This window comes from Sardina pilchardus, chromosome 1 (genome assembly GCF_963854185.1).
Source record: "Sardina pilchardus chromosome 1, fSarPil1.1, whole genome shotgun sequence".
Lineage (NCBI taxonomy): Eukaryota > Metazoa > Chordata > Actinopteri > Clupeiformes > Clupeidae > Sardina > Sardina pilchardus.
This window is the reverse complement of record NC_084994.1, coordinates 22,710,854-22,728,679: the sequence shown is the minus strand read 5'-3', so window position 1 is coordinate 22,728,679 and position 17,826 is coordinate 22,710,854. Positions and strand designations below refer to the sequence as shown.

General features: G+C 39.2%; 1 protein-coding gene across 3 annotated transcripts; it reads left to right on the top strand.

The window, feature by feature from the left end:
- Positions 1–708: 708 nt before the first annotated feature.
- Positions 709–10,927, top strand: LOC134085247 (uncharacterized). Of its 3 annotated transcripts, none has more exons than XM_062539937.1 (4): positions 709–764; positions 7,637–7,919; positions 9,323–9,442; positions 10,317–10,927. In XM_062539937.1, the coding sequence occupies exons 2-4, from the start codon at positions 7,658–7,660 to the stop codon at positions 10,580–10,582; spliced, it is 648 nt and encodes a 215-aa protein (XP_062395921.1). In that variant the 5' UTR covers positions 709–764; positions 7,637–7,657; the 3' UTR covers positions 10,583–10,927. The 3 variants fall into 3 exon arrangements, with proteins under 3 accessions (XP_062395921.1, XP_062395919.1, XP_062395920.1); XM_062539935.1 differs by lacking the exon at positions 709–764 and adding an exon at positions 4,749–4,875 and having other exon boundaries at positions 7,634–7,919; XM_062539936.1 differs by lacking the exon at positions 709–764 and adding an exon at positions 4,809–4,875.
- The last annotated feature ends 6,899 nt before the right edge of the window (positions 10,928–17,826 follow it).

Below are 17,826 nucleotides of genomic sequence, written 5' to 3'. Positions count from 1 at the left end.
AGCTTACGACACGGTCCAGGTGAGAAAGTGTAGGTATTCGTAAGGAAATGTCCATATATCCACAATATTTCTTAGCCAACAATGGGCGTCACCACGACACCTCAGTATTTAGAAAACATTTTTCTATTCCTGGTAAAACTGTGTTGTATGGATTTGAACATTTTAACGCTTGATCATAAGACATATAAAAGCAAACTTTTATATTTTTCTATCAGTTATATATTATAAAGAGTATTCATTTTGAGGGCAGAATTGCCAGATCAGATGAGGAGGTTGAGACAGAAGCTGAAGTTAGTGAATGAATACTTAAGTATTTATTTAAGCTAATTTATTTAATAATGAATACATAAATTAAGTTTTAAATAAAGTTAACATGTTTTCTGAAAAAAATTGTTCCATGTGCTCTTTGAGCCCCTGCCCCTTCAAAGGTGTCTAGACGCCCCTGCTAACAGCTCAAGGTGGCATCAGGAGTTGAAGACAAATGTAATGCCGAACATCAGCATGTTCCAAACAAATGGGCCTACAGGCACTTTGCCTGTCTTAGCATGTAGCTCACCCGGTCTGCTCAGTAGACGTTACAGTCTCGTGGGTTTGCACAATCCATTGGCTGATGCACTACAGTATGTAAATAAAAGTAACCTGTCTTGACTTGACAAACAGTTGTATCCTTCCTTATTCTCTCTTCAAAGCATTTGTCACAGAAATGCACTGAGATTTTGAAGCATTAGAGACCATAGAAAGGGATTCTGTATTTGAGAACCAAGGTAAGAAAACACACAAATTACTTAACTTAATAATAATGTCTAAACATTGTTGTGTCTCCAACTAATAGTACCTGACGTAGACTTTTATATTTTAGATAATGTTTTACAGTTTTTGCCCGTTGCTTGAGAACATTTGGCAAAACTTTGCTCACTGTGCCAAAACTCTACACAAAAGTAAACATAACACAACACTAGGAAATACACCTTTCACATATATGTCAAATTGAAATTCTACTATCAGTACCTAAACTCTGCTATCAAAATCTAACAATCCTTTGTCAAAATGTAACTCTGGTGACAAAATGAAACACACTGTGATGGCAAGTTTAACTGGGACAGGTGACCTTGTTCAGAGAGATGATGTCAACTATAAGATGAGACTGATACCAAGTATCAGTCAGTACAGTACATCTCTCTCACACACACGGACACACTCTCTCTCTCTCTCTCTCTCTCTCTCTCTCTCTCTCTCTCTCTCACTCTCACTCTCTCTCTCTCTCTCTCTCTCTCTCTCACACACACACACTGCCACAGAATCTACCACATCTGGGCCACATCATTTATGTTTATTGAAGAGTTCATAGATTCAATAGGAAACTAGAAAAGCACTCAGAGAGGGCAGACCTCTGCCTGTAGCCTATTGTTCCTCTAGTAAGCTACAAGGATGCAACTCATAAATAATGTTATAGAATGTCCATGAAAAGCCTGCTTTACCTCTTTATAGTCCTTTAGTTTGGCTTCTGCCATTCTAAAGCATGCAAATGTTTTTATCCATGCGGGCCACGAGCTTAGTTCGAAGTCGAACGGATAACCAGGGAATGTCTAATAAAAATTGGCTCTGGGATAACTTTTGTTATCAGCTTACTTCTTCCTTGGTTGTCATACATTTTAACCTAAACTATTCAGAGTGCCACAGCTCACAATCATTTGCTGTTTTTAAGCTTGAGTTGATGATTCCTTTGGGGAAGTTGAAAGTGGGGGTGTAGTGGTAAATTAAAATTAAATTATACGATCACAGTGAGGTGGATCATGACAAATGCCACTGGATTTTGTTTTGTTTAAAAAAAATAATAAATAAACAGCATGTTTCATAGCAATGGAAGTTATTGCACAAGGCGTGTATAACAAAACCAGTTGCTGTAGACATTAAATTCAGGGTTGACAGGATCACAGTACACAGGCACACGCACACACGGACATCAAAGGGGGCTTCTAGGAGAAAAAGTGAGCGGCAGACTTTTTGAAACGTCCGCCGCATGGCATAAGAAGGTGGACCTTACAGTATGTCTCTTAATCAGTCATGGGTGTGTTTTGGCCGTAACATCATTTAAACAACAGCAAGCAGCCAAGCATCACACAGCGCATCGGTCCTGTTCCATTTCACTGTTGATAATGCACCCTTAAAATAACTATAAACAACTCACCATGGATTTCTGACCAGATTTCTCTTGGTCAGCGGCGTACTGCATTTTAACTGAGATGAACCAGGGCTGTAGCCTGGGTGTTCCCATCCTGCCTTGCACGGTGATTTCTTTCACGCTGCTAAGGCAGCCTGGAAACTAACACCCACATTTTCGCCTGATGTTGGTGGCCAATCACAGAACAGGTGAGAAAGCAAGACCATGATGACCTATGCATAGACGCATTTGATAGACATCCATGGCGCCCAATGAACGGATCTGGGCATTTTTTCAAATACGAGAAAATGAACGACTGGTTGCCAGACCACGTCTCATTTGAGAAGTGGTAGGCGCTAGCCAGGCTACCAGGGCTGAGGAAATGTGGCTGCATCTAATGACTTTCAGACTGACTGACGGGCAGACTGACTGCTTGATTGATTAAAATATTGATCAAATTAGCATAATAGAGAAAATTACACTCCCGTCGTCTCCATGTGCCTGATTAGCATACAAACAATACAATGGGTGAGACCGGAGGACTCACTGTCATGGTCCATACAGGACAAATCTGTAGTATGGCTAACAGCCTCACTCTTAATCATGCACAATATCTAGATATTAGCTATAAGGCAAACAATTCACACTTGTAGGCTATAGCTATAGTCCTAATTTATTCTACCTGGTCCTGTTCTACAACAATGCACAGGGTTGGGCCTTGGAGTCCAGCCAGACTAATTAAATGAAACTCTTGGGTGTTGTTTTGTATTATCAGCATACATATCGTATATGTCATAATTTAGATGCCAGAGTGACAAACGCATGCACACCAATGCAAACACGCGCGCACACACACACACACACACACACACACACACACACCACTAAATGTTCTCTTTTTAAGATACTTGAAAAATAGAAATATAACAAATATGTTGTGGATAACCTCTGGGAGATAAGTAGGCCCTATGCTGTTTAGTCTCTCTGTTCTCTTGAGAGTTAGGTACGCTTAAAATGTAACCTCACATCTCACAATGTAACAGCAGTTGCAATGTAGGCAATGCATAGCCACATAGAAAGGAATAGCAGAACACATCATTTGTTGAGTGTAAGTGTTGGGGCACCAGGGTCCTATTCGCCATGTCGGGACTTTTTCCTGATAATGACTGGCGTTCTATACGTTATCCCTTACATAATGGTCTGATGTACAGTATGTAGACTGTATGATAAAAAAATATCCTTACATTTGTTCTGCTATTCCTTTCTATGTGGCTATGCATAGCCTACATTGCAACTGCTGTTACATTGTGAGATGTCAATATCTATAAGTAATACTGTATGTTTCACTCTTTGACATCTTCAGATATTTGTCAAACTATCTTTGTTTGCAAGGCAGGGGCCATCCTTGGACATCACACACAGTACAAAGTATAGGACCAACCAAATATATTGCCATATATATTTCATAATGGTAGCCCTTTATAGGGCACTCATTGAAATCTTTGGAAATTCTACATTTTAACTTCAGAAAGTTAATGGGGGATGTTTCAGGACATTAAAAATATATGTCCTTGCCCGTCTGGGAGGAAAAAAAACAGAGGGTGAATTTGAAAAAAAAATCTCCGATCAACACCATACTTGACACAGAGCATCCTCAGCTGATGCCTCACCAACCCATTTCAGTTTTTTATTCTGAACTTTTACCGTTCGCCCGTAACAGCCAATTTTGCCCATTTTTGCCAATTTTGCGAAGCCGCCAGACAGAAAGTGAGCCTATATCTCAGCAACCCCTGCATGTATCAAAACCAAACTTGGTACATGGACTCGTGTACCATGTATCTTTTTAATATAATTAAATGGCATGAATGGCATTCACAGGTGCCTAGTACTATGAATGCTATACTCCTATGTACCAGTGTATAAAAAAGAGAAATACAACTATAATCACTAAATTACCACTTATATTTGCTCATAATTGTGTTTTATCACTAACTAGTATTGAGTCATTAAAATAAATGCACACAGTACTAGGTCTCACACTAACAATAAGCACCTGTGTGCCATTTAATTATATTTTAAAAAGATACATACATCAGGCATATGTGTAAAAATGGACACTTGTGCCACTTATGTGAATAGGGCGTATGATCAAATATAGTGCATTTAGTTTTTAGCCAAACAATAAGTTCATTTTTAAAAATGCTATGCAAATAACAACAATCTCAATCTTTAACACAACTATTCAACCAAATAATGTGTGAGTTACATCAACTTACAATGTTTAGTTTTGATGCTATTATGATAGTTGTGGGATGAGCCAGGTTCAAAAACCTAAAATATGTGATTTCTGCCAGATGGTTGTGTTTGAGGTGCTGTAGTCCACTGCTGATTGGTCAGATGCTATGATGTCAATATTTGTAAGATAGCTTGATCTTCCCTAATTGGCTGAGAGAAAACCACATGACTCTACAACTCCAAATGGAGGCAGGGGGAGGGAATTTTCAGTGTGTGCGGAAGTGACTACATATGGTTATTTGCCCCATAAAGGCGTAGTCTTTGATCGGGACAGCCCAAGATCACATCAGGCTTTAGATATGAACTGGAATCTCTGGAACAACAAGTTTTTTTTTTTCTTCAGCTGACATAAAAAAAAACAGTGAGCAACACACCTTGTTCTTTGGAATTTCTACACTACCTTGGAAGCTTGACACTCAGTAAGTTAATGTTATAATTTTCTGAGCGTAAAAGGCAGTAGATTTACAGCTTTTGAAATGTAACCTTTAACCTGTTCACCTCCAATAATTGTGATGTAGGCCTTGACTAGATTTGTCACGTCAATGGATTCAATCCATCCAACAATTCGGTTCCTGTTCTTACTGTGCATAGTTAAATCACAGACTCAACTCTTTAGCCATGTCCATATGTAGCCGGGTATTTCTAAAACAGAGATATTTTTGTGGACATGGTCTTCGTTTCAAACCTGGTGATTTAAAAAAATATCCAGGAGAGATATGTTGGGCTGGGGGAAAGCCACCCCAAATGTTCACGGACTGTGGAACACCTTTGATTGTGTGCTATTTTCCAGTGTTACTGGGCCGCAAAGACAGAAAAAAATAACACAATGCTGCAGGGTATTTGCTACCGGACCATACAGAAAGAAAAGAAATGGTTGACTACAATGAAACAATTATGCTTTTGAATATGATGTTGTTTTATGTGTCATGTTTTACACTAATGCCCAGTGTGTTTTCTAGAAAAGTTTTAAAAAGGGGAACTACGTTTGTGTATATGTATTAAAGTATAATATAATGACTATAATATACTAATATAATCAAATATATAATCAAATATAATATATTTTGTGTATTTTTAATGCAAGCCCATTATGTCCTGTTCTATGATGTCCTAAACTTTTCAGTTTAACTTGGAGGTAAAACTAGAACTTAAATTGTAATGATTTGCAAGCAACATTTTTAGATGAGCAAAACATTTTAGTCTGCAAACAACATTTTTTTTTTATTTTAAAAACTTCAAAAAATCGATCTTGATTTTTGTTGTCATTGCTCATTTGTTTCCTTGAAATTGTATTTGTTTTCATTAAAATGACACAAATATCACTCCATACATTACTGCTTAAAAATTGGGGTAATATAATATATTATAATATATAAAAAGGCTTTTTATGAGAGAAGCATGAAAAATGCAAAAGTTGAGGGCCACAATGGGAAATGTGAAATTCTATGTGACCCCAACCATTTGAATCGTAGTTAAGATTGAGCACAGTAAACATAACATAACAATATATATAATAACTATTTCCACCGACTTCTGGCCTGCTCTCACTCACAATCCAACATTTGTTCTTTGTCGGTTGACGCCCAGTGGGCGTTTTTCAACCAAAAGAGAACTGTTTTTTTAACTGCTTCCATCCAGAATTATTAGAAGCTTGGTGCTGTCTAACCAGCCTGCATTTCCACCATCTTTGAACAGAGCCAAGTATGCGTCATCAGCAGAGGGTGTAGCGAGCATAACTAACCTGTGGAATGACACACCCACTATAGTAAAAATATAGAGTAGCCGATTAATGTAGAATGGAGAAAAGCCTCCTGGGACTGGGGAATGCATTTATCCAATGAACGGACCCCCCCATTATTTCTAATAAACAAGAAAGTAACACTTACCCACAATCCCTAACTGCTGAAGTTAGGACCATAACTTACAATTCATGGGTTTCATCAGCTCCCTTTCCACAGGTGTATAACATTGATTATCAACATTGATTACACCTTGACCTTGACTATTTACATATACATATACAACCCACGAATAGTTAAGTTCAGCCCACATGATATTGAGTTGTCTTTAAAAGCAAAGATGAAACACTGTAAAGTGTCAAACTAAGGGTTGTCATTTTGATACTTACACAGGGTATGATGCAGTTTTATCAACTCAGCTGGTTGTCTTACGTTTTTACATTTTGACAGAACAAAAAGTACAGGGCCAAATAGACGTCTAAATTATGGCCTGGTAGAACGTATATTTAAGTAGTTTTGGTTGTTTATAGACGTCCCGAACCGGGCCAGGCTGGACTATTGTCTCAATGTCATTTATCAACTAATTTTTGGCTGTCAAATAGACATCCATGGATAGATTGACGTGATATCAACTTGTCTTGGACGTCCATAGATGTTGCTTGCTCAACTTTGGTTTTGAAGTCAACTCAATAATACAATAATATGTGGGCTGAACTTAAAATGGGAAGTTATGGTCCTAACTACAGTTAGGGATTATGGGTTCATTTTCATTCAACGTTTTTTTTTTCATGTGTTTTGTTTTCCTTTTTTTCACATCAGTCATTTTCCCCCAATGATTTCAAGGACCAGGGTGCACAGTACTTGGTGGGCATGTTCCATATAGCATGGAACCATTGTTTTTAGTTTTGATCCATCCGTTTGGTTAATGGGAGACCAAACAATACATTTATATATGTGTAGTGACTGTACACTATGCCCACGCATGCACACACACACACATATAAAGATGCAGAAACACACACACACACACACACACACACACAAACACACTGACACACACAAACATACACACGCATATAAAAAAACACACACACAGACTCATTTACATACATAGAAGTTGCAGAAGGGGATGGATTAGGAGATGAATCAAAATTGACAAGCGTGATTTTACTTTTTGTGGTGAGAATGTGCATGACTGAGCGGCAGTCATATGTTGTACCTCTTTGCGGTACATCTAGTTTCAAAATTAAGTTTAGTAAGGCTTATATTATCTTTAAGAATATCTTACTGTAACTTGGGCTGTTGCAGTCTGGGAACTTCCACTAATTGAGGGGGAACTGTCTTGTGCCGCCTTTTATAATCTTTGAATTTTGAGTGGGACCAATTGTTGAGTTGAGTTGAGTTGAGTTGAATTAATTCTATTTTTACTATGTTGTAGCAGACACTTAATCTGAACCTCACGATGACCGCAGCCCTGAACAAAGTTCTGAGGAAGCCCCTGTCCAACCTCACGGATGCTGACTTTAAGAGGTTTAAGCACTGCCTACGAGACCAGGATGATAAGTTTGAATGGAATTCGTTGGTGAAGGCCGACATAGACGATACCGTGGACATGATGGTGGATCTGTGTGGCAACAGCCGTTGTGGGGGCGTCATGGTGGCCATCTTGCAGCAGATGAACCACAACCAGCAGGCCATGAACCTGGAGAAGGATCTGACAAAAAGTAAGTGTATAACTTAGTGCTGTCAATCGATTAAAAAATGTAATCGCGATTAATCTCATGAATGTCCTAGTTAACTCGCGATTAATCGCATATTAATCGCACATTTTTATCTGTTCAAAATTTCCCTTGATTTATCATTTTAATACTCATATCAAAGTAAAGTAGATAGGCTTGCTTTGTGAAAATGTTTTTTTTTTTTTTTTTTTTTATTGCAAACCACAGTATAGTGTTACAGCCATTCATGTAATACTGACAAAAAATAGGCTATTGGGACAGACGACACAATGCTGGCAGCACCACTGAGCAAGAAACAAACATCTCTCCTCTAGAAGTTCAGATACTGCAATAGCATAAAAAAGCTCTGAATTGTTGTAGCCTAATTCAAGCCTAATTCAAACATAGTTCTTCTCTCTCTCTCTCTCCCTCTCTCTCTCACACACACACCGAATGTGCATGAATGCACACACTCACTCACACAAACACACACACACACAAGCACACCGAATGTGCATGAACGCGTGCGCGCACACACACACGCACATACACACACGCACGCAGGCACAAGACCGATAACGCAGTAGTAGGAAGGGGAGAGAAGAGCCAGAGGGATGTCACACACACACATACAGTATAACGTTACCCCGAGATAGTTCTCATTACCGAGTCCAGTAGGCTAATCTCCCGTTAGTGCAACTGCGGCTGCCCCAATGCCTGCTCTACCTAGACTTCTTAGTTTCCTGCAAATTCTCAATGCGGCTAATAATAACTAGTCTTGCTACGATGGTAACTAAGTTCACATCGACAGTACAGTACATGCAGATAACTTTGCTCTTATCAACTGACCGTGGCAATGTTTTAAAACTAAACTTTCCATTCATTAGTTTGTTAGCAGCGTCCATTTTAACGTCTTCAGCTGGGCATCTAAACAATGGCATTGTGGGGCGCGCTTACTGTTTTGCTTCTGGTTTACAGCCGGGTCCTGTAGTTTTTCTAACGTGGCCACAGCAGTTTATGAAAAAACTTGTTACAGGTCAGGAAGAGCGTTAATCTCGGATAAAAAAAATAATGCCGTTAAAATTGTTTTGCGTTAACGCGTTAATAACGCGATATTTTTGACAGCACTAGTATAACTGACAGTCTATAATAACATGCTTGTTTTGGTATACAGTATGTGTGAATAGTTATGTACATTTATTGTTTATTTCTCTCTCTCTTGGTTCTTTTTCTCCCTTTCACTTTCTCTGTGACTGTTTCATTTGTATCCCTTTCTTCCTAACCTCTCTTCTTCCTGTTATTATCACTCTTTCCCCTCTTTCCTTCTTTCTTTCATTAATGTCTCTCTCTGACACCCTTCCATCATCTCGTATTCCTTCATTCTCCATCTCCCTATTTCTATCTCTCAGTGGGGGTTCAGTCATCTAACCCGTTGCAGGCCGGAGGAGGAGGTGGGGTCAACGTGAACGTGGCGGCTCACTCTGGAGGGATGGTGAACGGAGGAGTGCCCAATGCACAGCAAGGAGCAGGTAAGGACCCACTGCCAGCCATTTCACATTTGGGTTCCACAGCATGTAAAAAATTAACAACCTAGGTGTGATTATGATACTAGTGAGTAGGTCAGCCTTGATGACAGACAAAGTAAAGTAAGTGATAATTATGTCAGTATATCATGTCTTTACATCTTTATCATTATACTAGTTTGTTACATGCAGGATCAATGACAAATACAGAAAACTCAAGGGGAAATAAACACAGTGAAGACACAGATGTAAACTGCCACATTAGATTGGATGTAAACGGCTACTTCAGGCTAATCTCATGTTTATTTGTTCATTCTTTCTCCACATCTCTGCTATGACGTCATCACAGTCCCTAAGTATAGACAAGGCCTGGTTGGCATCCAAAAAGGAGTTATGTCTTTGTCCATTCCCTATCCTTCTGTGATCATTTACAGAGTAGCCTGTTTGACAGTTTAGACTGTTATCAATCATTATTGTGGAGAGCAAGATTTTATAGGTGCAGTCACGATCACAAACATTTACAGTAGAACAAATACAGTGTACTGTTTCTCAGGATTCTCCAACTAGCCGTTCAGCAATTCAACTCAAAAGTGTTATGGCGACTCAATGCTGGTGATCATGCGTAAATGAGGAAAAAAACATCATAGCTTTGGATGATCCACAGTCCCAGCCAGTTTACACTGTGGTTCTGTAGCTTTGAAGTAATTGTATATTTTGATTCAATTCTGGCTGTGTTGCTTATATATCACTAACTTTTGGCAAAACTGAACCCAAATTATGGACTGTTTCCTTGAATTAATCACACTCCAAATATTACATTACGTAATAATGTAGTCTCATGTAATATATTATATGTATATTTCATATAATGTATTTTCAGGCCCAGAGTTTTTCAACAAACACAAGTGGGATCTGGAGACGCGTCTTGGTGCCCTCCCAGCTCTCCTGATCTACCTGGAGCGTAACAGTGTCCTCTCTCGTCTGGAGAGGGAACAGGTGGAGAGCAAGTCGACCAGCCAAGAGAAGAACCATATCCTCATAAGCATGATGGAGAGGAAAGGAGCCATGGCCCAAGATAAATTCTACCAGGCTCTCCAGGCTCATGAAGCATATCTGGTGCAGGATCTTCAGCGATCAGCTATGTAGATCTTCTGCTCTTCAGGCTCATGACCCTCATCTGGTGCAGGATCTTTAGTATTCAGCATACTATAGTATAGATCTTCTGCTATGCCTTTTTTAAAACATAGAGAAAATTGAGTTTTAAACCGGATTGTTTGGCTTGTTCCCAGGAGAACCGATTCTGGTTCTACACAGGTCTCGTAAATTCTTCATTATAAGGCTATGCAAGTAATTAACAATGTGTTAATTAAAATGTGCTTCCTTAAAATGGGAGAGAACTAGATGCACCGCATAGCGGTACACAATATGACTGCTGCTCAGTTCTGCACATTCTCTCCAGAAAAATAAATGACGCTTGTCAACTTTACTGTATCTCCGATTTGTGCAATATATGTATATATCTCCTACTCTTGCAGCTCATGTGTATATAAATGAGTGTGTGCATGTGTGAGTTTGATTTTGTGTATAAAAGTAAGTGTGTGTGTGTGTGTGTGTGTGCGTGTGTGTGCGTGTGAATCTGTTGATGTGTGTGTGCCTATGTGTGTGTGAGTGTTACAGTATCATTCAACCCTTTGCTCAATAGCACCATCCGCAGGCCTTTGGGCAGTGGCGGCTAAAGACCATTTTGACTAGGGGGGCCGAGGAGGGGCCAGCGTTAAACCAGCGGGGCACATTAAAAATGGCAACAAAAGATATTTAAAAATTATAAACTTTATTTTATTTTAATACCATAAAAATGTATAAGAGTGAGTGCAGGTGCAAGAGAGGTAGGGCCATACACAATGAAAATAAAATTGTACAAGGAATTCAAATACAGGGATTCAATTCAAAGTGAAAAAAATAAAAAAGGGTGTCTAAAAACAAGATAAATCTGAGGTAAAAGGTAGGCTACTCAAAGCAAGTGAAAGTATCTGTTCATGCAGCAAGATAATTTCACTTGACAAGATTTCTTGAATTAAGATAAATAAAAAATCTACAGTTAAGCCCAAAATTATTAGCCCCCCTGAAATTTTGGAACATTACTCTAAAATTCTCCCTAAATTTTTCATCCCTGATCAAATTTTAAAAATCAAACATTCGCCAGTGTTATTATGTAGAATCTGGTGCATTTTGGAGTGTTAATATATTATTAGGAATGCTTAATCTCAAATTGTGTGAAAAGTGGAGTGGTCAAAATTAATAGCCCCCATGTGATTTTTTTGCTTTTAAACACACACGACCAACCTGTCACCTTTCAAGCCACACCTTTGCAGTTAGTTAATGTCCAGACAACACCTGAACACCCAACCAGCATTGATTGTTTACCTAAAGACTTCAAGGAACAGGCCTACAGGCACTTGAACACCTGTCTGAGAGGGGACTGCCTTTACAGGCATACTGAAGATAAAGGAAATCTGTCTGGACCTCAGAAAGAACATCATTGAGGCCTATAATATGGAGAAAGACTACACTGTAATCTCTAGATGCTTCACAGTCTGTAGAACAGCCGTGCAAGGCATCATTACAAAGTACAAAGAGTTCCAAGTTTGTGCATAACAAACCTAAGTGTGGATGAAAATGCTAAATATCTCAATCTAGAGAGAAAAATCATCAGGGATGTTAGCAAGCAACCCTGCACATCCGCCAAAATGATAGTTGCTGACCTTGAGACCTCTGGGGTTAAAGTCTTGAGGAAGACAGTAGCGAGGGATTTTTATTGTGGAGGCCTCCAAGGTCATCGGCTGAGAAAAAACCCATTACTCCAAAAGGGGTGCTTCAAAGTCAGACTGAACTTTGCCCATGCACATTTAAAAGCTAAAAATGAGTTTTGGAAAACTGTCCTTTGGTCTGATGACATTAAACTGGAGCTGTTTGGGCCCATGGATGTTGCCTATGTTTGGCGAAAAAAGGGAAGGCCTACAACCATAAAAATAAAGTTCCCACAGTGAAGCATGGTGGTAGGAGCATCATGTTATGGGGCTGTGTTGCTGTCTCAGGCACAGGGAGCCTTGTTTGGGTGCATGGGATCATGAAAAAGAAAGATTATGTTGACCTTTTGAGGGATAACATCAAGACGCCTGCTCTTAGTCTAGGCTTAGGTCACCACCAGGTCTTTCAGCATGATAATAACCCAAAGCATAGTGAAAAGTGGTCTAAAACGCCCTAAAGGATACCAAAATCAAGGTGCTGGAATAGCCTACACAGAGACCAGACCTCAACCCCATTGAGAATCTGTGGCACGTGCTTAAAGCAAGAGTCCATACAAGAAAACCATGCAGTTTGGACAAGCTGGAGCTAAAGAGTGCTTAAGAGATATGTGCCAACCTAGTAAAAGACTATTCAAAGAAGTTGTTGTCAGTTGAAGCAAAGAAAGGCTATACTATTGACTATTAATGGTCTGGGGGCTAATAATTTTGAACATGTCAATTTTTGCTTTTCTTGTCACAAATCAGAGCATGAGTAAACAATGATCATCAAACTTTGTGGGCATACTGTTTTTGCGCTTCTGTAATCATATAAACTAGGCACATTTTTGGAAATGGTCATTTTCATGTATAAACAAAGGATTATGTCTGAATTCATAAGGGGGGCTAATAATTTTGGGCTTAACTGTAGAAATAACCATGTCTACAGAGGTATTTGGAAACTTAACATATACTGAAATGGCTGGTTTTAAGATCAGGGGCCTCATTTATAAAACTCTGCGTAGATTCCGCCCTAAAACATTGCATGCGCCCAAACCTTGGAATTTGTGTACGCACAAAAATATTCTGATTTCTAAAACCGTGCGGCGCACAAGTTGACGCAGGCGGCTGTTTATAAATACCAACCTGAGTTGAATTGTGCGTGCGTGCACGAGCACCACACTCCTCCCATTGTCGTCCCACAATATCCCATAAAAGGTTCATGCAAAACTATTCATGAATATTCTAACATTTATACCGATCATTTTATTGGCTATCGTTGAAATGATAGAGATGTCACATCAATCTGAAGATGGAAGTGAAAGTTTGCCGACAGCGATATATCACATTTGACAAGTGTAGCCTATGTGAAAAAAGTATAGGCTACCGAGTGATATAAATCTGTAAAATAGCTTAATAACCGTATACGTTTTGCCATGTATTTGGGCTCATCATATACAGTGCACCATAGCACCAAGATGAAAAGTATTAATATTTGTAGGCTACTGAAACAAACACGCTTATAATAATGCGTGGTCTCGGAATACCTTGCAGTCTAATAACCTGTGGCCCAAATGAGAGAAAAGACGTAAGGTTAGTGTAGCGATGCTTGAACGGCATGCGTTAATAGAATACAAATTGTAAGAGACTTAGGGGACATGTTTTATGGCCTTTTGTTATTATAGGCGCCTGGTTCACTAAAGCAATATCTCCGTACACATCCGTGGGTATCAATGTCAGCCGAAATCAACAGAAAATAATTTGCATCAATTCGAATGAATTTCGCATTAAGGTACACTATGATCATGAACTTTATTATCTCCGTCAGGGAGGTTATGTTTTCATTGGGGTTTGTTATGTTTACCTGTTTGTTAGCAAGGTAAGCTAACTCAAAAAGTTATGGATGGAATTTTCAGGAAAGGTCTGAAATGACCCTAGGAAGAAACTATTATATTTTGGGAGTGATCCGAATCATCGTCTGATCCAGAAGGCTTATGTTTTCGCTTGGTGGAGATCTGCACTCTCGGAGTAGGCTACTTTTCTAGTTTAGACTAGCAGTGCAAGTAGCATCGCACTGTTGGGAGGGGCATGATTTAGGCTACAGTATATTAATATTATTAAGGGACATCAATATCAATATTACTAAACGTGATTTACTGAAAACGTTTGCAGTTTACACAGGGGCCTATGCATCACATACTTTTTGAATGAGAAGCCCTCAAAGGTGATGATGTCTTTTCACTAGGGCTGGGACTCGATTAAAAAAATTAATCTAATTAATTAGAGGCTTTGTAATTAATTAATTGAAATTAATCGCATTTTAATTGTATATAAATATGACCTGAGAACAGTGAGAAGTATTTTTTTTCACATGGTCTACCTATCTATAGGCTACATGAATTTCTGAAAATGTACTATTTCTAAATATGGTATTGCTACACTTTATGGCAAAAATTGCACTGGTCTGTTGGACTTATTAATAAACAATATTTTTGTTGCTTAAGCTTAGGCCTATGTATTCAGTCATTATCCAATAGTAGGCTATACTAAAAATCCATGTGAAAAAAAAATACTTCTCACTGTTCTCAGGTCATATATTTATATACAATTAAAATGCGATTAATTTCGATTAATTAATTACAAAGCCTCTAATTAATTAGATTAATTTTTTTTAATCGAGTCCCAGCCCTAGTCTAAATGTTTTTATATGTCTGAGAGCAGGTCAAAACATGCACATTAAGTAAAATAATGTATGATTGTGTTTAAACTCTTATGCATATGCCCCATTTTTTGCCCGGCATTGCGCATCATCTACTTAGGAGGGCATTGCTCCTACATACTTTGGCCCATCAAATGACCCCTTTGGAAAGCTGAGACTCTGTAGTTTCTTAGGAAACAATCAGGATAGCTGTGTGATCAAGTATGTGTGTTTCTGTGTGTGTGTGTGTGTGTGTGTGTGTGTGTGTGTGTGTGTGTGTGTGTGTGTGTGTGTGTGTGTGTGTGCCTGTGTGTGTGTGTGTGTGTGTGTGTGTGTGTGTGTGTGTGTGTGTTTATGTGTGGTTCTGTATCTGTGTGTGTGTGTGTGTGTGTGTGTGTGTGCCTACATGTGTGTGCATGTATCTTTATATGTGTGTGTGTATGCGTGTGTGTGTAATGTACAGTCGCTACATGCACACTACATGGTCCCCCGTGAACCAAATTGCACCAAACTTGGCATACATTCAGAGGGTCTCATAATGATCCTACACTTAAAATTTCATGCTGTTTGGAACCTGTCAACCAAAGATACCTGCGATTACAATGCCTCGCTTTACTTTCTCAATTTTGACTAGGTGGCGCTATACATGAAATTAGTTGTTATGGGATGGGTTGACATGGCCCCTAGGCCCTATGGCTTTGGAGATATTCACAGAAAACTGTGTCTGGCCATATACAGGCCAGTTGGTGTACAGTCACTAAATGTACACATAAATTCATTTATTATATGGCCCCCCATTAACAGAGTTCCATGAACCTTGGCATGCATTCAGATTCAACATCTCAATTTTGCTTCATCATTTTTAATTAGGTTGCCCTATACATGAAATGAGTGGTTATGGGATGGTTTGACATGACCTCTTAAGACCAAAATGTAAAAAAATATGGTCCTCCTACATAGAATAGAATAGAATAGAATATATACTTTTTTGATCCCGTGAGGGAAATTCAGTTCTCTGCATTTAACCCAATTTAACCGAATTAGTGAACACACAGCACACAGTGAACACACAGTGAGGTGAATCACACAACCCAGAGCAGTGAGCTGCCTGCCCAACCAGCGGCGCTCGGGGAGCAGTGAGGGGTTAGGTGCCTTGCTCAAGGGCACTTCAGCCGTGGTGGACTGGTCGGGGATCGAACCGGCAACCCTCCGGTTACAAGCCCGATGCGCTAACCAGTACACCACGGCTGCCCCCAAATCCTACGGGGCTCAAGATATTCGCAGAAAACCATGTCCGCCCTACCCTCCTTTTGGGGGGTCCAGTCCGGCAGGGGGGTCACGCATCAAAACAAAAAACTATGGTTCCATGCTATCCTTGTGGGCCTACATGCCCACCAAGTTTAGTGCACCCTGGTCTTTCAGTGTCCCAGGAATCCTTGACAGAAAATTACCCATACGAAAACAACTAGGTAACTAGGTGTTGGCTAACATCTCCGAGTACCTGATGGCCATTGCAATGGACATTCAACTTTAAAAAAATCCTGTACTACACTGTTATGAAATATTTTCAAATTTACTTCATATATCATCACTTAACATGGTTAAAAGTATAATGAGTCCAACATTATTAGGCTAGCATACACATAAATTCATAATTATGAGGGTTAAAACATGCTTACCCCTCCTCCTGTCAAGCTTCAGTGCCATGCTTGTTTTATCTGATGTCTGAAGTGCTCTCAGATCAAGTTACAGGTCAAAACTGCATTCTGATTGGATCATCAGTATCCAATCAGTAACACATAATTTTTCAAATGGTGAAATGACAGATTTTTATTGGTTTAGACCCAATTAAACATCATGTCCATTACAATGGACGTGGGGTCCGAAAAACACGCAAACTAGAGCAAAAGTGGCGCACCACTAAAATGGAAGTCTTTCGCCAAGCATGGAGAGATAGCCTCATCGCTTACAAACAAGCACTTAACAATGTAATGATTAAGATGATGATGATGCGTACACTGCTTGTTAAAAGTGTTTTTAACTGTATATTCATGTTACGGTCAATGTTTTGAAATAAGCTGTTAAAACTATAGTTTATTTTGTAGTTTAGTTAATTATACTTTATTTTTAAGTTGTATAATCTCTATTGCAACTGTCCTGAGGCAGAGGTATGTGTGTTATTGAAGTTTCATGTGTGCGTTGTCTTTTGTTTTCCAATTTTCTGTTATGCATCTATCATAGTGTGATGTTTATTATATATGAGACATGAGATGACATGCATATTAATGTGTCCCGACCGTGCACACTTTGCAACGTTTATATTTGTCCTATCGCTGCAGCCGATTAGCGGGCTGCAGGTGTAGTAGGCTGGTTAGCGTGCTACTGCAGTCAAATGTGATTACTCACATGCAGGTGTCTGTGGCCTGTGTGCACTTTTTCCGCCATTGAGTGCTATACAAACAATAATGATGACATGTCATTGACAATACAAAGCTATTTATTTTGAGTTAGTGGAAGCCTCCAAACGGTAGCCAAGTCATTGCTAAAGACACATTGAGTTAAGTTTAATTTCTCGTTTTGGCAAGTAGCCGTATAATAAGCGGGATAATGTATAGAATGCCTCGGCTGCGCGTCGGGGTTCTGTTCATCCTGTCAGGAATTATTTTCCGATAATGACCGGCGTTCTATACATTATCCCTTACGTAAACCATACATCAAACACTGTTACGTTTTAAGCAAATACTGGTGACACACAAGCCCACATCTCTCTAACGCACAGATAGACACACACATACACACACACACACACACACACACACAACACCCATTAACATACACTCACAAACAAACACACACTAACAAGGCACTTAACAAGGCCAAGTCAGCTTAATTCCTCACTGATTGAAGAA